Here is a 19658-nt window from a genome sequence, read left to right on the forward strand (position 1 = left end):
TGTATAGATATAAGATCTAAATATATATTTTTCATATATTTTATTATTTTTTTACCTAAAAATTTTATATTTTATTTATATTAATATTAAATTTAATATATATTAATATTCAATTAACACAAAACGACCCGAAACGAAAGTACACCAACATGAATGTACACGAACCCTAAACATGTCGGTTTTGTGTTTCGCCTACACGAAAATACACAACTCGTATACGACACGAATGAATTGTTGTCAGGTCTAGTTGAAGCCTTCATCCATTTCGAGAATGATACCGACTCACTGAGGAACTGCAGTAGCGCGGAGCTTAGATATGAATGGAAGAAAACTTGAACGATAACATTGGTCGTTTAAACATAAGTAGGACTAGTAGCATTCCGAGTAAGAAAAATGAGTAAATGACACTGCACATTGGTAGGATAACTGCTAAAAGAACTGCACAATGTTTTGGCCGAATCTTATTCTGAGATCTTAAGAACAACATTTTTCCCTCAACAATTTCCCAGATATTAAGCATTACAATCGAAACCATATTTCTTGGATATGTACCAGCTAATTCACAACTGTGCTGAATATGAACAGCCTACGTGCAACCAATTCTGCAGCGGGAATTTTTTTTAATGTTTAAGAACCTTCGCAGGAGAAACGGATTTACCATATAAGGCAAAGGCATACATTCTGATTATATATACATAAAACAGTACTAGTTGTAAATCCATCGTTTAGAATGAAATTCATGTTCCCAAACGCAATCTTATAGACATAGCAACAGGTCATACCATGAACTGAAAGCCCAGTTGAAGAGAAGATGAGAATAGTACATGGGTCAGCACAGTAAGTAGAGAGTATATGAATGCAAAGCATTGAAAATTCCTCTGTTTCTAACTTTGTATTGTGCTGATTTCTATATACAGTATCTAGAACTTGGCTAACGAATTCTCATTATTTTTATCATAAAGCTCAGATTACAAAGTTACAGTTGTGGCGAGCTGTGTTGTGAAAATGAAATTACAAAATAGACCAACTTTGTAGTACCTTAAAAGATGAAAATGACTTTACAAGTTAACTGTTATCATCCCCAACTGGACTGTTTCCGTATAAGCTCTCTCTCCTATGCGGGTATGAAGTGGAGTCTACATTTGGCCTATATTTTAACTCTGATGCTGCTCGATAATTTGGATCGACGGAAGAAGGTATGTTGTTGTTGTCAGAGGAGTAAGCAGCGGATTCCAGTTTCGGTCTAAATTTCAACTCTGACGCTGCCCTGTAATTTGGATCAACGGAAGCATGTCTGGAGTTTGTCTCAGAGGAGTAAGTTGTGGGCCTATAATTTGGATCTACAGAAGCAGGTCTAGAATTTGAATTGGTATCATTGGAGTTTGGCCTAAACGCATTTGCTGCCGCCCCGGTGTACCGAGATGGTGAGCCATACCTTCTCGATGGACCTCTTAGACCACTACCTCGCAAATCCATGATTTCACTCCTAGAAGAATCCATGAACGATCTTTCCCCTGAATTAGATACTAAGGGAGCTTCATTTTCATTTGTAACTGATGTAGAAGTGAAAGGATCCTCAGGTCCCCAAAGAGAATAAGCTTCTTTCTTATTGGCGAAAAATTTCCATGCTCCAAACACGAAAACAATGAAGATTACTAGAGGAGTGCCCCATATCATGGAACTAGATTCTCCTCGGTAAATTGGAAGATTTGAGCGATACAATCCCACGTATCCACTTCCAAGACTGAGAACAACAAGTTTCTCCTGATCACTTCCTATCAATGGTAATACTCCATCCTTTTCCGCTTCTAACTCCACCTGATAATTGAGAAATGAGGCTACTATTTCATCAAGACCAGCAGAAAACAAAAGCCGAGGCCCACCAGACCTAGCATAATGTGGAGATGAAACATTATAAACGAATACCTTCTCCCTGTTAGAAACAAGCAAATAACCTTTAATAGTCTGGATAGCTAGAGGTTCATCCATATCTAACTTCTTAATAGATCTAACTCTGCATTTGAAGTTCTTTGTATCACCTAAGAGTAGTAAATGAATCAGTTCACCCTCTGATGTAAAACCATAGGCTTTTGACCTCTCTGTAGCATCAAACGCATAATTCCAAACATAAGAATAGTTCAGGCCTTCACAACCAGACTCCAAAATTTTCATGGTCCTTAAATCCAGTGATCCCGCCCCAGTCTCGGTAAGAAACAAGAGCTTTTGTTTCAGAAACACAAGTGGTCTGCTTGTTGGCACTGCCAAACCATGAAGAGACCCGTTTTCTTTAAAAACCTTAATTTTCCCACTATCATCAGTGGATATAATGTACCTTGTCCTCCCAACATGATGTATTTCCAAGATAGTAATCGGCGACCCCCCTGCTTCAATCTCCGATACAACAATTTTTTTGTCATTCTCCACAACAAGTGAGTTCCCGTCCTCTCCACTCGACAACTCCGCTATACTATGCCTTAAAATGATTCCATTCTCATGCCCCGTAACCAAAACACTTTGATTATGCGAAGACATATACGACAAGATGGCTGTAACCGGTGAATCCGACAGCGTACTAAACTCAAGCAACACATTCCCATTTCTCGAAAACACAAAAACTTTCCCATGATCATTCCCAACCGCAACATACTTGCTCAACCCATCCAAATCCTTAAACGGCAACACACTAAAACAAGTAACTTTGGAATCCAGCTTCACAGCCGAAACAAACTGAAACCTCTCAGACCAAAAAAGACTATGCTTGGTAATCGAAACAGCTCCACTTATCTCTCCATCTCTCACATTACTTTCAAAACCACCATCCACACTCTTTCTTTTAACCTTTTTATAAACAGGGTCTTTCTTCTTACCATCAAAAGTTTCAATCTTTATTGACTCCGGGATCAAAGACTCTAACTTGTATACCAACTGGGTAAGATTCTTGACTACCTCTTCAAGCTTTTTAATCTGAAGTTCTTGTTGATTCAATACATCTAAATCAGCTATACTATAACTGGGTGTTTGAGATATTATGTTATTGGATTCATCAGAATTATCAAAACTTGTATCTGCATAAACTAAAGATGTACTAAGAATATTAAAGATTAGGAAAAAATAAAGAGACAAAGACTTGCCTTTGAAGGGAAGTGCCATGGATCAAACTTCAAAGAGTGGGGTTTGAAAGTGAGCAGATCCAGAAATTGATTTTGGGTTGTCTTATTTTGACTCAACTTTCCTGTTTGGTTTGTAGATTTGGTTGCAGTTGCTTGCATACTCTTGGTCAATCTAGTGGCCAGAATTGATGTCTTCTACCCAAGCAAGTGATATTCTAAATTTGTTATGCCAACTTATTTTTGTTTCTTTTAAAAATTTTGTAATATTATTATTAGCAAAAAAAAATTACAATTAAATCTCGATAAATAAATATTCTTAAAAGTGAAATATTTTATTCATTAATCAAGATTATTCATTTATCGAAATCAACAATAGATTATCTTTTTATATTGGAACCGAAATAATATTCATTCAAACAAGATTATTCTTTTATAGAATATTCATTTATCGAGTTTCCCAACTTAATTCACTTGGTCTACACTTATTTCTCTCTCTTTTTATCTTGGGTTTATTTTTTGTTACACTTCAATTTTTAGATTTCTTAAAAGAAAGTTAGATGTGTAAAAAGAATTGTTTCAAATTTAAATTAAATAAATTATATTATATTATAGTTTCTTTATTTTTATCCTTCGTCGAATTGACATTGTTTAAATTATGGAAATTTATCAAAAATACCACTTTTTATGAAAATATTTGCATATTTAGTTGCATATGAGATTAAAACGGTTCTACATGTGATTGCATATGAGCTTAATCCGTATTTTTACATATATTTTCTGCAACTTGAATATTTATGCAAAAAAAATCCCTTAAATAATACTGTATCCACAATTCTACACTAGTTTAAGGTGCTTTGGGTCAGTATTCTTCCACCAAACATTAATAGAAGGGTGAATTTGACAAGAAAAATGTAAGTGTTACTTTGAAGTTTTGGAAAATAACAATCCAAAATTTATTATTTAAAACGGATTTGATGTTTCAAACACAATCTCACCCATCTCTATAATTTCTAGGAACTGTCTTGCATAATATTTTTTTATATAAATATTTTACTTTTCACTTGAAATTTACAATCTTACATATGAACAATCTTACATACTACCAAGTTGTCTGTTGATAAAGATATTCATTGCAAGGACCGGAGATTGAAACAGTTAAATTTAATTCCTTTGCATAATTACATTGCCAAACACCACCTAACCAGGCTTGAAATTTTTCAAATTTTAGTAAATGTGGCACAAAAATTTAAAGTAATGTGTGTAAGCTTTCAGACTTTGTAATATCACAAGTACAAATTTAATTTACGAAATTATAACTGGTACACAAGTCAATATATAACTATACGAAATTATAATAGGCTTTCTTATGAAAGGCACAATAACCAGGTCTCTGGCTTAGATGCCCACCAACAAGAATCATTTATTAATAACATTCTAAACATATAGGTCTGTCACATTTCAAAATCCCATGAAGTCTCGGCACTTATATTTGGGGTTTTTAGCTGTTCTCCCACGACGAATGATGCTGAAATCTGGCAAAAGAACAAATCTGGAGTTAAGAGTTTACTTATTGAAAGCCAAGACTTGCACTCAATCATAATATCAACAAAGAAAGAGAAGAGTTATGTATTAGTGACTTCACACCAATAACAGTGTATTTAAATAATTGAAAATTATCCCCAAAGGGCAATACACAGAGAGAGAGGGAGGGGAGGGAGAGAGGGAGAGAGAGAGAGAGAGAGAGAGAGAGAGAGAGAGAGTGGGAGAGGGGGAGAGAGAGAGGGGGAGAGAGAGAGAGAGAGAGAGAGAGAGAGAGAGAGAGAGGGAGAGAGGGAGAGAGTGCGAGGGAGGGCGGGAAAAAGTTAAAACTATATATATCTTCTTGTGGAATGGAGGGAAGTAATATTTTTATAAACGTTGCACACTGGAATTAAGCTGCGTAATTGCAAACAAAGCAGCAATATATTTGCTTAGAGCACAGATCAAAACACGTGGCAAAGATTCATTATGATAAACAGAGAGAGCACCCCCTTGCGGGAGGTCAGGAGTTCGACTCTCTGCGTGTGCGTGTGTAATAAATTAGCAAAAAAATAAATCAAGACAACTGTCAGAAGGAAAGCCCAGTGTGAAACAACATTATTGAACACTAGAAAAGTTTCCACTCCAAATCAAATTCACATGCTTTAAAAATAAACTAGAAGTTTCTACATTATTCTATATGTTCAACAACTTTATAACTAATTGCGGAAATTCAGCGTTGCATGTTGCCCGAGCAAAACAATTCGATTGCAAAATGACATCACTGAAACAGAACTTCAATAAATTTTTAGCAGGAAAGTACATTTCTGATATAGTATCATTTACAATATCTACGAACATAGTTCGATCTATGCACTGTGTTCACTTAATAAGGTCACCTGCCATTTCTGTGGAGTTGGAGCCCTTAAGGAGAGAGTCGGCTGTGACTTGACTGGAGTCTAATAGCACTTTAAGATTAAAGTAATTCTTGGGTTTTGATAAAAGTTTGCCTGCTCATATATACCGATTTTACATGCTCCTGCTGTATAGTGTAAAGTTTCATACACTGACTGGTTCCCATAATGCTACAAAGGAACTATAGTATGATTTAGGAGAGGGCAAGGAAAAAGTTTGAGACTGCTAACCTAGCATGAGATGATGAGAGAACCAATAATTAAAAAAAAAAGGAGTATGTTTCTTTTATATAATATTAAATATCCATCCTCACATTGTTCTAGTCTAATATGATTCCTTAGTTGTTTTAACCAACTTGGAAGATATGCAGCTGGAACTCCAAGCCCGCCGACAGGGGCAGGAGCACAAGGGATTTGGGTGGACTCACCAAGTAATACTGCATGTTATACATATAATAAACTATATTTCTAGAACGTAAAGCATGGAGAGGAGTTGATCATATTCATAACTTATTATGGCCTTGTTTTAATTTCTTAATATGTGTTTCTTATTTTAAATCTTATTTATATTACTATTTTACATCTACTAAATTACAATGTTTTAGTATTCAGTACCTGTAATCCTAAATTCAGACAAATTTTGTGTGACATGATTAGAAGACATGTGAATTTTTACTCACCAACAAAAAGTAGCCCTTCCGTTACTTTCTGATCCGCCCACTACCAACCAATATTTTTTTTGAATCAATGACAGCTTCGATAACTAACCATTTCGGCCACTCTGGTAATGCTTCAAACAAGTATAATATTCTTATACGGGTCAGTAATAAGGCAGAAAACGATGCCTAAGAATTCTCTCGTGTATGATCACGAAGTATACATATTTGGACTGGCCACCAGCTATTTACACCCTAAAATCAAAATTAAATGACCTCAAACTTACTGGCTGTTGCCGGCTCATTGTTGTTGCAGCGCCAAAAAGTCAAAACTTTGCGACTGCTGTGAAATATGTTTCAAGCTTCATATGTAGAGACATCAACTAAAGTCTTATGCTCGAGATATGGCTTTTGTCGCAACAAAATAACTGGTCGACTGTTCTATCAGGTAACATTAATTGTATTTTTAACCCATCTCAAATAGGTCGGGCCAAAACAGATTTGAGAAGGGTTCTCGGTGATCAGATGCCATGAAACGCCAAGGACCACACAGTGACGCCATATGCTGAAAAGCATGGCTACCAGGAAGCCTGGCTTTTCATAATGTCATGTCATAATGATGCCATGATGACAATGGACTAAACAGAAGCAACAAACATATTGTTCCTCAAAGAAATAGTGGATCAACATAGCTAACATCATAACCAGTTTCTTTTTACTGCAGTAGAGTATCAGCTCAGATGCCTCAACTTACGCCTTTACAATCAACCGAGTGGTGACCATAACCAAGGAGAATAAATGGTAGGTAATTTCAAACAAAATTTTGTAATAAAGGAGAACTTTACAACCTTTGTTACTAAGTGAATTCTAGTTAATTTGAAAAGATATGAAGATACCATTAATTTGAGTACAGTTGCAATTTAGTAAACTACTTCCTTGTCTACATTCTTTTTACTGACAAACAAGTAATCACTATAAACACAAAAAAATATAAACCGCAGAACATAACAATAAACAACAAAATCATACCTTAAAAGATCCATTTTGCTTAGTCGTCCTACTCCAATCAAGCCCTAACAACTTCTTCGAAGTCTGATACGAAGTCTTAAACACATCATCTCCATAAACCTTTCTGGAAACCGCAAAATCCCAAGTCTCCTTAGCCACATCATAACTCTGTTCAAACGTAGTCACTCCACCGTGCAAATAAGTGTACTTCAATTTCGCATTCCCCGAACCAACCACATGATTAACCGACACCTTATTAGCCGAATCAAACGCTATGGTCCCATCAAGTATCGTCCGATTATCATTTCTAAAATGAATATAATTCAAGCTTATCGGTTTCTCCGCAACCCTAATCGAGTTCATAAACTGAAATCTAATATCCTGATTCACATAACACAGTTCAAATCACAAATCCAAAAAAGCCTAAATTTATCGAAATAAAAAATACACTGTGTCTGAAAAATATTAATTTAAAGGGTGTGAAACAAAAAAATGAGAAAAAATTAAAAATACATTGCGTCTATTAAGACGAAATTGAAAGTTAATATTAATTTAACGAGATTATATGTGTGAAACATAAAAAGATAAAAACGTAAATTTATCGAAATTAAAAATACACTGTACTGTATCTATTACGTGGGACTGAAAAAATATTAATTTAACGAGATCATAGGTGTGAACCTTTTTGGGGACGTTATAGTCGATGATGAAAGAACCGGGTTTTTCGAGGGAGAGAGCAAGGCCGTTGAAGGAAGGGCCGTTGACTATGATGGCCTCGGTCATGGAAGCTCGGAGTTTGACATTGCCGGCGGTGACGGCGAAGGTGGCGCCGGCGGAGTTTTTGTCATTGGTGTTTTTGACTTTAAGTGACCCTTTAATCATTTTTGTGAGGGATAATAAAATTACAGAGAGATAAGAAAATGAAATTTGGGTGTACACAATTTCAGTTTATTCACTCTCATTGTTTATGGCCCCTCCTGCTCTCGGTCTCCGCCGGATTTGTTTTTCCTTTGGTTATTTTATTATCTCGAATACTCGAATAGATTTTCTTCGAAAAAAATGGTAAAAATAACTGTTTTTTTAAAAATTAATAAAAATAATTATTCTAAAAAATGATCATTTTTTATTGATTGAATGCTCCTCTCAATTAGGTATCCCAATTTTATAAGATTTTCTACATGTAATTGGATATTTTATATATGGGATACTAGTGCCGTATCAATAATTTACTAATATTAAAAATAACCTTATTCTTCTGTCTCTCCCATTTGTTTACACTTTCTTTATTGGGATGTCCTCCCAATTGTATATATTTCAAAATTTTCCAAAAATAGTAAAAAATTTATAATTTTTAAAATAACTACATCCACTACTTCTCTCCACTATACCCACTTTATACATATAATATTAATCGGTCTCACAATTTTAATCACTTTTTTAACTTTCCTCCACTACTTTATCATTTTTCTCCAATATTTTATCATTTTTCTTAAATTCTGTGCCCTACCCTACCCAAATATAAACATTCGGATTTGACTTTCCTCCGCTACTTTATCATTTTTCTTAAACTCGGTGCCCTACTCAAATGTAAACATTTGGTAAGGGATGGAGGAAGTATTAAAAACGAGAAAAAAAACGGATAATTTAGTGACTGAAATTAGTGGGAAAAAATGTTGAAAGTTAGATTTACTTTTTTTTGCAACAGAAGTTAACAAATTACAAAAAACATTAAAAAAAAGGTATTAGTAATGGGTTAATTATCTAGATCACTAAATCAAGTATATGTATATACATGTCAGAAATCTTCAGACTCCTCACCATCGTACTTAAGATATAAAACCTAAAAAGATTATTATTGATAATAAAATAGCATAATAAACACAAGATTATATACAGTACTTAGTACACTCGGATTATGTTATTGTAAAAGCGATGGAAATGTAACCCTGATCATACAAAGCTTTATAACCAGATTAGTGTATAAACCATATTGTAAAAGCATAGAACATTCAAATTTTCTAATGTTTCGTCCATTGTATTAAAACATATAGTACTGCAGTTTATCAGTGAACTGCAGCATACATTCAGAAACACAGTCAAAACAGCTTAAGGTAAGTCTATAAAAACCAAAACGAGAAATAAGTTAGCTGAAGTACTAATACTTCACAAAATTGGCGGCGCAGATTAAAGAGAGCGCTGCATCACCGCCCTTCAAGAGGATATCGGGCTCCCGAAAATCTAAAGCACATTTACAGAGTACATTGTATTTACACCTAATCATAAACTAGTCCTCCACAGACTGAATCTCTCCCATCATGATCCGGTTGCTAACAACGTTAAATCCTAAAACTGCAGAACTAATCTTCTTCCCTTTCTTCCCTTTCTTCTTTCCTCCGCCTTTTGTGATCCCATCTGGAACGGTGGATTTGCCCTGGTCGGAGTTCCCAAAACCATTGACAGCTGAATTCACATCTCCAGGCCCGTATCCTGTGACCTTTTGATCATTCTGGCCTTGCAAGGCAATCTCAAGAACATCTGCAGGTAAGAAGTCTTTGTAATTAAGGAACTTCTCAATAAATTCGTGCTTGGGATCATATGAGCCAAGGTTCTCTTTCAGAAGAATTTCAGCCTCTGATCTGGATTGCTTCAGGCAAAATTCTAGGAAGCTTGTATCTGGTAAGAGCAAAAAATTCAATATTACCTCATAAAGAATTTCATGGGAAAAAATAGCATACAGGATCTAAAAAGGAAAGGGTACCAACCACCCAGGAAAGGTAAGTGCCTACAATATCGATTTTTCACCTGTCGGAAACAAAACAAGTTCTCTCTTTTTTCTACTAAAACGGAGTTCAAATTAAATCCAGAATATAGGTACCCCAAAGTCATGGAACTGTGTGGGTCCATTTAATTAGAAAAAAAAAATTATAAAATAACTCTAAAATACCTCAGGTAAAGTGCCCCTGAGGTAAACCTCAGGTACATTATTCTCTTCATATTTAACCTCTAATTAAGAGACTGCCAACATATCTCACGATATCACAATAGTAACAAATAAGAAATGCCACACAACTATTATGTACCTTTTGTCCCAATGAGCCTGACACATTCACCTTCGCACCAATTTCTGAAGTCTACAGCTTCTGCAAAGGAAGGAAGAAAAGTGAGATCCAATGGCCATAATGGAAAATACTAAGACAGCCATTGAGACCTGCTTACCTGATTGTTTAGACACTGCATCTTTTTTCCCCTTCGTCGAAGAGTGAGCTGAAGCAGATGATGTAAACTCAGTATTTCTATTACCCATTGACTTCTGTCTGCTAACTGATGCACCAAGAGCTCCTTTTACTGGAGAACTCTTTCCCCAACTACCCTGATTTGCCAGCTGAGGGAAATCAGACCTGTAGAGTCACAGAGCCAATAACATCCAACAGAATTAAATTCTAGAACTGAAAGTGAGTAAAGCTTACTTCAAGATCAACATTATGGTAACAATTAATTTCTTCAAAACGGCTATTAACATATTCATAAAAGGAATTCCGTCATCCAACTGATTTCAACTCTCTAAGTATGCGATATTGTAATTCAAGCTAATAAGTCAATTTTGTGCATCTAAATAACTTTCTAAGCATATAGTTTTAAAACAAAAACCTCGTCATCTAATTAGATCGATGCCTATTTTACTCCTTACCTAGGTGACAATGTCCGTTTAGTTAATTGAGAGTATATCTGAAAGTCATATGAAGAATCTGTTTTGCTTGGTATTTTCACTACGGCAAAGGATGACTTACACAATTGCATATTTATATTTAATAATAATTTCAGATAATTAGGCATGAAAATCAAACAGAACACATGAAATTGAATAAAAGGGATCTTACTGTTTTGCTTCTTGTTTTGGTTGATCTAATGGACCCCAGAAGAAATCGTCATCTACTTTATTCTTCACCTGCGATGATGCTTGGGAAGTAGTATGCACGAGAGACGCAACCTTGGCAGGAGAGGACCCAGTAATCGTCTTAGAACCATTTCCACGAGAAGACTGAGTCTGTGATTTGGTCGGAATTGGGATAGAGTTTTGCTGCTGCCCTGTAGAGACCTTTTTACCTTGTTCCTTCAGAATGTCCCTAAGTGAAGTAGGTTTTGAGACCTTTCCTGCGTCAGTAGACCATGCTGGAGCAGCAGAAGTGTTAGCATGCTCACCCTTCCACATCACAAAATCACCCAAAGAAGGACCCGATGGGACAGCGGGTAATACCTCCTTGTCCTGTTGTGCAAGACGAGAGCTTTTGGCTTTCTCAATGGGACTTGAGGCAAAAGAAGCATCAGCTGAAGGAGCAGGCACTGATACTTTGCCTCCAGAATTCTTAGCTTTTGCAGACTTTTTACGATTCTTTTTACTGTCTTTAGCTTCAATGAAGGTGTCATCATCAACTGCATACAACTCCGAGCTTTTAACCGACGGAGGCTGGTTAGATTTAGAATCAAGAACCCTAACAGCTTCACTTGGTTTCACAACTTCTGTCAGAATATCATGCAATTGACTCTTCTTGCTCTTCTGGTTCCCTGAACCTCCAAAGTTCCCCATCTGTAAGTCTGAGTTACCTCCATCAAGTTGGATTTCCCTAGATGTATGATCTGAACTGGAAACAATCCCAGTCCAAGGAGTCTGACTCAAAAAACTAGTAGAACCAACAGACTGAAAGGTGTCAGAAGCTGACATTATTGCGTCAGCTCTTTTCTGTTCTTCTTGTTGAATTTCCAACAAAGACTTGGGTTTTAGACCAGGAGCAGGCTTCCAAGTTCGGTGTCCACCTTGTCCTGATCCACTGTTGACCCCCGCTACTTTACCGTCTTCTACAGGACTACCAGGCAATGCAATTTTAGCCACGTCAGTTCTGCTGTCGCCTGATTCCGGAAGAGGCACACCATGACTACTATCCTCTGGAAGAAACATTGCCTGAGATTCTGAAATAACATCAATGCTAATTTTCGCTTCAAATTCTGATTCTTTTAGATGATGCATTTTAGGTACTCCCTTTGCTTGATCGGAAGATTGCGCCTTTGATGACTTCTGCTTCCTCGACTTCTTCTCAGAACTCTTTTTTACCTCATTATCTTCATTAATTTTTACTTCTTTCACCATAGAATAATCGTTTTGTGGTAACCTTCCACTTTGTGTATCAGCAGAAGCATTTGACAGTGTGGCATTTAAATCATTAAATTGCCCAGGCAAAAGAATCTCATCCTCAACACTTGGCTCAGTGGCAGGTACTGACAGTTGCTCAACGGAAGAATAGCTTATATTAGCCTCAGACCTTTTAGGTAGGATGGTTTCATCAGTTTTCAAATTGCTTTGAAAACCATGCTCCTGATGATAATTTTCCACCCCTTGTGACATAGGTAGCATATTCACTCCTGCTGATGTACGTAAAGAAGCATTTGGCTGAACATTATTAATTTGTTCAGGCAGATTAGCACCCCAACTCTTTTGATGGATTGCATTCCCAAACATTTCATGGGGTAAATGGATAGAAGAGGCTTCCGGACTTGCAGCAATGCCGGTCTCCCGAGACACATTTGGCGGTAAGTTTGTGAAGTTGGTTAGACGCTCATCTGGCATATTTGGGACTTGAATTTGTGGCCCAGTCTGTAACAACTCATGAGATGTCTGAAATCGATTAAACGCATTCTCATCTACCAAACCAGCAGCCTGCATCTGCCCATGAGATGTCTCACCGAAACGCTGGTGAGATTGTTGTTCAGAGAGAACCTGTGACAGCAGTTGTTTTTGGCGCAGTAATTGCTGCTGTTCCTCCTGCTTCTGTTGCTGCTGCTTCAGCAGCAAGAGTTTATCTAAAACAGAGAGCTGTTGTGAGGGAGCCGGAATCTGGGACTGTAACTGAGTCAAATATTGTTGTTGCAACAAACTTAACAGTTGCGGGTCTTTAGATAGGCCAGAAGAGAGAATATTTTCATAAGTTAACATTCCAGATAAATTATCAACACCTTGGCCTAGTAAACTGGTCAAAGAGGGTTGGTTCTGCGGCTGCAATCTCTGCTGCTGCAATCCGAAGGTAGCTTGAGGAGGAATATTCTGGCCACGAAGCATGTCAAGTTTTTCTTGTAGTGGGTCTGGACCTCCTTGAACTGGAAAATTTGACCATCCACCCACCCCATTATTGACAACAGTGGAAGCCTTATCAGATAAACCTTGAAGCATAGATAGGAAGTCCGCATTCTGAGAATGAAGTTGTGAACGAGGATTTTCAGTGACTGAGGATAGCAGATTTGATTGTTGCAAAGGTGGTTCCTGTATATATTCTGATTTTGGACCAACTAAAGGTGCATCTCTTCCGGGCCAAAATGGATTAGAACTAGGCAGAGATCTTTGCCTTTCAAGGATCATCCTTTGGGCCAAGAGTTGAAGATTTTCCCCACTTTCAGTTCCCAAAGGCGGCACCGCACCAGATCCATAATAGCTCTGCATACCTGCAAAGTGAATTTAATACATGTCATTTTAGGTGAAGTGACCCACAGAGGCACAGACCAATCCAAACTGTAATAAATTCTGTAAGCAAGACATGGCTAACACATCAAAAAATGAAACAATCTGAATGAAAGAAGCAAAGAAATTTCTGACAAGAGAACCTTCACCAGGAGCAAATTTCTCAGACGATGTACTGCTCATATTACTAGACATCAGTGACTCTAGGAATCTATTTTCCGCATCTTTTGAACCTTGCATATACCGTGTCTCATTTCTTATCATATCAACCTCGCTTGTACCAGCATGAAATTTCCCAACATTGCTGATGTTAGGCCTGTTCACTGGATCTGGCATCTCATTCTGTTTGGGTGCACTAAATCCTGGCGGAGGGCGAGCCTTTGCGCGCAAGTGAGGCATAACATCACCAAGTAATGCAAAAGGCATGTCCTTTGGTGAATTTGCTAGGCGAACAAGTAGATCTAAGCCAAAATATCCAGCCTCAAACCAACCAATAATATCAACACCAGAAAAAGGCCCTTGTGTTTCGCCACGAGGATCTTTGTAAAAGAGGACCAATTCTTCTGGTGGGGGCTGAGAAAGATTACGCTGTTCCTGCTCCCTGTCCAAAACTGCGGACAATTGCCTTTTAATGATGGGCTCATCACCAAATTTCCATTTAGGTATACTTCCTGAATCATTAGTTAGGTCCTTCTGCGACTGTTGCCAGCCAAAATCTGATGTTCTTGACCGGCCATCAGAAGGAAGATCTCTCAAATCAGGCGAGGCCAAAGGCCCCCGTTCTCCCATTGATAATGATCTCCATGCTGAACCAGGAAGAACAGACGAATTTCCCTGCATACTTGGTTCCTTGTGTGCAATGACCTGATCACTCCTCCAAAAAGCAGAGCCATCTTCTTTTAAATCTGCATAAACAATGAATCAAAACATTAACTGAAAGTGAATAAAATGACATTTGCAAATACTAAATTTACTTCCGCATATCAAGTGCCTAAAAAACACCCTATCAAAAGTCTTAAAGCAGAAGAGTATATAATTAGCAACCGAAAATCAGATTACTGTAGGATATTATATTACCCATTATTTCATGAAGACATTTAACACCTGCTATTCAAAATATGTACTCAAAAGCAATATTATCCAGCACATGATATTTTGGCAGCATAATATAGGTATACAGCATATTTGTACTGCTATATCATCAGATTATAACTTGAAATCACACAATGTTTGATGATCATCTATGGCGTCAAATTTTGCATTTGATTTATAAAAAGTCACAAAGTTTTCATGGGGCAAACCATCAGAATGATATTGAAAATTACCTTTATACATGTCATCATTCCCTTCGGTGCCAGTGGGTATATCTTCTCTGCTTCCTGTTCAAAGTAAAACCAAAATAAAAAAACCTTAAATACAATCTCTTGAACAGAATTATGACATCAACTTTATTTAGAGAGAAAGAGAGACACAAGAACTTTGCAGTACCTAGCCTTGTTCGCCTTGAAGGTGTGTATCCACCAGATCCATCTTTGGAGCCTTGAGGAACACCACTGCTTAATATGTCTCCCTTGTCAATTCCGTGAATAACAACCTAACAAAAATTTAAACATTTGATTGACTGAAAACTGCCCAAAATAATGCAGCATTTTCCAATTGAACAAGGAAACACACATTAACTAGAAAGCTTACCAGCTCCTCAGAAGACGGTGCACAAAAGGCCAATGGCTCCACAGGTTCTTCCTGTGTAACAGAAGGAACTTGTGCAACCCCATCTAATATTCTACCACGAGATCTCATATCAGTGCTCCTGTATAGATCTAGCAACTTTATCCGGCTATATTTATAAGGAGAAGAATCTCCATGACTTTCGCCCTTCTCTGAAAACGAACCAAGAGAGGGTGGATAGTTGGAAAAGGTATTACTAGAGTTGCTTCCAGAAGGAACCCTGCCACGTCCAAGGGAGAAGGTCGAGGAAACATTTTCCCCACGTCCCCGGCCCTGGACAAATGAAGATGTTTGTTTGTTGAGCACCGGAGTTTGCTGATGAGGAGGGTCAGATTTACCTCGGCTAAGAGATGAGTTAGATCTCCATGGCCGATAGTGATCTCCATCCTTATCATCCTTTCCTTGATAAGTATGATGAGATAACCCCTTTTCGAGAGAAACCTCGGTAGCATCTTTACCAGAATCCAGCCACTTTTCACGCGAACTGTCACTCTCCTTGTCATCAGGACCCCAGCGTGTGTTCCACTTGGTATCGCGACGATCATTATTAGTATCCTTATTGCTTGAATCAGTCCACCGCTCTGGAGGAGCACGACGCACTTCTCCGAACTGTCTTCCTGCTGAATTCTCCGTCCATCTATCTGTCTTGCGGTTGTCCCCGAGCTCCTTATCCCCCTCCCTCCATCGATCCCTGCGGATAGAGGAATTGGTATCTCTTTCTTCATCACGCCAACGATCACGGCGTCCTGACTCTGCATCAAGGATGGATGGTCTAAACACATCCTTCCTTTTCTGAACATCATGAACCTCTTCGCCGTTACCTGGTAACTTCACGACATCTGCTGGACGACCTCCATGACCAGGATAAGGACTGAACTGCTTCTCCTGCACCAATAATATATACAAAAGCAGAGAACACGGTCTTAATTAATATGCAAGCTACTAGTTTAAACAATTTTCAGGCCACCAAATAAGTTAACAGATAACAGGTGACCCCGAAACAGAATATCATGGTTGAGGTATCTACACTCCAAACTACTTAATTATAAAGAAAATCATATATCACTGGATAACATACCCCAGTTGATATTCCACTCTTATTCTCACCAGGCTTCGTCTGAAGCCACTGCGGGGAAAGGGGAATGGAATTGTTAAATCCTTGCACATCTACATGAAGAACAACAAAACTGATTTAATTACTAGAAAAAATCTTTGTTAAGGAAAAGAATATTCCAGAGGTAGAATCAGGTGTGTAAAGCAAAAATAATAACAATAATAATAATAATAATAGAAATAAATCATGGTCACCGGAAAGTTTTAGGTGCAGAGACCATAGAAACATCACAAAATTATATCAATTCCATATTATATAATGCAATAATCCCAATGACATGCATTGAAAAAAGAAACATCAAGTCCAGTGGTGTGCAAGCATTGAAATCATAAAGATATCACACCATACTCTGATGAACTGCAAATTTCAGCTTCTATATTGACAAGAGATCAGATGAAAATCTAAGCTACCATCATGTATTAAGACGTAAAAGCACATTACAAGAAATATTTTAATCGTGGTGGATAACTACTCTTATGAACACACTCCCATAACTAGATAACAGGCTTTTGCAGAATTATTCTGAGTAACAATCTTTCCGTGAAAACTCATACGTGCAAATTCTCAAGGTAGTACTAGCATATATGCTGACTGCTAATCAGTCAAAGAAAATTTTCAGCTTTCAAATTGTTGGTACACAAAAAGACAGCTACTCATTTTAATCAATAGTTTCTCACTTAAATTAATGAAATCTTTATTTCAACAAATTACATTACAGATACACAGGAACAAGATCATAATCTTTCCTTCAGTGAAATATATTTGATACATAGACTAGGCTTCTCAAACAACCAGAGCACCCGCCACCCGGTACATATTTACTGTATTACACCCAATGCTTCCATTACTTCCCACAAAACCCCAAAAAAAAGAACATTTGTAATGCATTTTCATGTTTTCTCATTACTGTAAATACCCATCACAATATGATTGTATACTCATGGCAGCAAAAATTTTAAAAAATAAGGGCCCATAGTAACTAATGTCAAAACCGCAAACCATTACAATGTGTGGATATATTAAGGCAACGCCAGGTATTTTGTTACAAATCCAGGTACATTTTAATTCCTGAAAACAAAAAAAAACATCTACCTTTTAATTAGTAATGGAATCTAGCGATGACTATTTAGCTCTCTGTAAATACAATACCTACAAACCAGCAAACATGCAACTCTCTACATGACTTTAGTTACATATAAGCATGTATTTTGACATGTAACATTGCAATAGAATGCCAACATCTGCACTTAACAAAACAATTTCCCCGTCACTGCTAATTATTTAGGGGAAAAAATAAGATCAATACATATTACTATGTTGATGATGGAATCCAGATCAGCCAAATAAAATAGGAGCAGAGAAATATTTCCTTCAGTTTTCTATTAATTATAGGGGGGGAAAAGTTTCCACCCATAAATTATATATATTTTCTGTGGATGTATTTACAAAATTATCGATACAAAATAGTATCCAATAGCAGCAAAACCATAATCATTCATGCAACCAAGCAAGTAGAAATTATCAGCAAGGGTAAATTATGCAAATAAGCCGAACTCAAGCAAGTAAAAATCGTCAGCAACGGTAAATTATGCACATGCTCCGAACATTCAAACAACTGTATACACATATATAAGCCAGTATAAAATTCAGTGCAATTCTTCGAATAACAAATACTATAGCACTACGGTATATTAGTAACAGTCATACAATAAGAAAAGTAAACCCGAAAACAAGGAACAAGATAACCTTTTCGGAAGTTCCATAAACACTTAAATTTATATTTCAAAAAAAAAACAAAAAATAGTTCCTGCTACCGCCACTTTCGGATTAGGCAAACCCAGTCAGATATCAATACTTACAAACACATACATAAAATCCATAAGCATAAAAATACAAAAAGCCCTAAAAATCGAAACTTTAAGCTAATGGTGTGAAATTTGAAGGCAAATCAGAAATGGGGTTGTGATATTAAACAGACTATAGATTCTTATGATACACTTAACAGGTATTGAGACTAAACAGTGATTCAATTTGATGAAATAAAAATTAGGGTTTGGAAAATAATTGAGAAATAAAAATTGGGGGAATTGAGAAAAGGGGGAGAATAATAATTAATAATAATACCAGTGGAGATCTTATTGTCACGAACATCGAGGTGGGAAGCCATGGAGATGATCTGTTGCTGCGGCTAATGAAACCCTCTTTTTTGATTTTTGACTGCTCTTGCTTGATGGTGTGTAGAGAAGAAGATGAGAGCGACAATGTTTATAATTATATAGAAATTCTGGATAATTAATGTTTTTTTAATAAAAATAAATAAATAAATATTTTAGGATGATTATTTTGTTTTCTTGGTGAAAAATAAAGGTGATTTCTTGGTGAAAAAATAATGGGTGGATTTTAATTTGAATTATATACCGAGAATCATTTACATAAGGATAATATCTGATATCGATTATAACGTTTTATCAATATAAATTGGTAAATTTATAATTTTAAGATGAGTTACTACTATTTATAAAAATATCATTAAATTTGTATGTAAATATGTATTATAATAATAAATATGAAATATGAAATAACTATTTATAAATTAATTAATAATAAATATGAAATATTAAAAAAATCCAAGATTATTTAAATTGAAAAGCATTTTTTATTTTTTTATCAACGTCAGGGCTGAGTATTCGGTTATTCAGTAACCGAGCCGAAATATAATTCGGTTATCGAATACCGAATAAGGAAAAAATCCAGAACCGATTAGTAAATCGAAATAATTTTATTTTTTTACCGAACCGAATTAATTATTTCTGTTAAAACTGAAAACCGTATAAATAACCGAATTAAAAAATTTTGAATTTTAATGTTAAACTTTGTTCCCGCTTTTTATGATTTTGATGAACTTTTTCATTTTAATTTCTATAAACGTATTAGTTTCTTTATAAACATGGATATGAGAATTTAACAATAAATGGTGAAAACATTCTAATACATAGTAGGATAACCATAAACTAACTTCAAATCTTAAGTATTTTTATGGTTTTAGACACTATGCAAGTAATAGAAAAGAAGTGAATTTGAAAACAACTGAATACTAATAAATGA

The 19658-nt window shown here is 36.3% G+C and overlaps 3 protein-coding genes across 4 annotated transcripts; all 3 read right to left on the reverse strand.

The window, feature by feature from the left end:
* Positions 1-927: 927 nt before the first annotated feature.
* On the reverse strand, positions 928-3315 carry LOC141697171 (putative membrane protein At1g75140). Its single transcript, XM_074501434.1, has 2 exons — positions 3132-3315; positions 928-2964 (listed from the first exon to the last, which is right to left on the reverse strand). Exons 1-2 carry the CDS (start codon positions 3267-3269, stop codon positions 1066-1068), a joined length of 2037 nt encoding a protein of 678 aa, XP_074357535.1. The 5' UTR covers positions 3270-3315; the 3' UTR covers positions 928-1065.
* Positions 3316-4355: 1040 nt separating this feature from the next.
* Positions 4356-8193, reverse strand: LOC141697732 (outer envelope pore protein 24A, chloroplastic-like). The gene is made up of 3 exons (XM_074502246.1): positions 7888-8193; positions 7228-7587; positions 4356-4642 (listed from the first exon to the last, which is right to left on the reverse strand). Exons 1-3 carry the CDS (start codon positions 8086-8088, stop codon positions 4562-4564), a joined length of 642 nt encoding a protein of 213 aa, XP_074358347.1. The 5' UTR covers positions 8089-8193; the 3' UTR covers positions 4356-4561.
* Positions 8194-9214: 1021 nt separating this feature from the next.
* LOC141697221 (protein ESSENTIAL FOR POTEXVIRUS ACCUMULATION 1-like) lies at positions 9215-18806 on the reverse strand. 2 transcript variants are annotated; one of them, XM_074501499.1, is made up of 10 exons: positions 18678-18806; positions 16518-16606; positions 15404-16324; positions 15200-15305; positions 15037-15090; positions 13861-14616; positions 11085-13695; positions 10423-10604; positions 10287-10346; positions 9215-9879 (listed from the first exon to the last, which is right to left on the reverse strand). In XM_074501499.1, the coding sequence occupies exons 1-10, from the start codon at positions 18718-18720 to the stop codon at positions 9491-9493; spliced, it is 5211 nt and encodes a 1736-aa protein (XP_074357600.1). In that variant the 5' UTR covers positions 18721-18806; the 3' UTR covers positions 9215-9490. The 2 variants fall into 2 exon arrangements, with proteins under 2 accessions (XP_074357600.1, XP_074357598.1); XM_074501497.1 differs by having other exon boundaries at positions 13855-14616.
* Positions 18807-19658: the final 852 nt, after the last annotated feature.

The sequence above is a fragment of the Apium graveolens genome, chromosome 11, assembly GCF_009905375.1.
Source record: "Apium graveolens cultivar Ventura chromosome 11, ASM990537v1, whole genome shotgun sequence".
NCBI lineage: Eukaryota > Viridiplantae > Streptophyta > Magnoliopsida > Apiales > Apiaceae > Apium > Apium graveolens.

What these genes read in the sequence shown, in the direction of transcription:
- LOC141697171 (XM_074501434.1), bottom strand. Translation starts at nt 3,269, where the DNA reads ATGCAAGCAACTGCAACCAAATCTACAAACCAAACAGGAAAGTTGAGT. An exon ending in CATGGCACTTCCCTTCAAAG is followed by an intron (nt 2,965 to 3,131) that starts GCAAGTCTTTGT and finishes CAAGAACTTCAG; the next exon opens with ATTAAAAAGCTTGAAGAGGT.
- LOC141697732 (XM_074502246.1), bottom strand. Translation starts at nt 8,088, where the DNA reads ATGATTAAAGGGTCACTTAAAGTCAAAAACACCAATGACAAAAACTCC. An exon ending in ACTATAACGTCCCCAAAAAG is followed by an intron (nt 7,588 to 7,887) that starts GTTCACACCTAT and finishes TATGTGAATCAG; the next exon opens with GATATTAGATTTCAGTTTAT. An exon ending in AGCAAAATGGATCTTTTAAG is followed by an intron (nt 4,643 to 7,227) that starts GTATGATTTTGT and finishes TTCTTTTGCCAG; the next exon opens with ATTTCAGCATCATTCGTCGT.
- LOC141697221 (XM_074501497.1), bottom strand. Translation starts at nt 18,720, where the DNA reads ATGGCTTCCCACCTCGATGTTCGTGACAATAAGATCTCCACTG. An exon ending in TGACAATAAGATCTCCACTG is followed by an intron (nt 16,607 to 18,677) that starts GTATTATTATTA and finishes TTCTTCATGTAG; the next exon opens with ATGTGCAAGGATTTAACAAT. An exon ending in GAATGATGACATGTATAAAG is followed by an intron (nt 14,617 to 15,036) that starts GTAATTTTCAAT and finishes TTGTTTATGCAG; the next exon opens with ATTTAAAAGAAGATGGCTCT.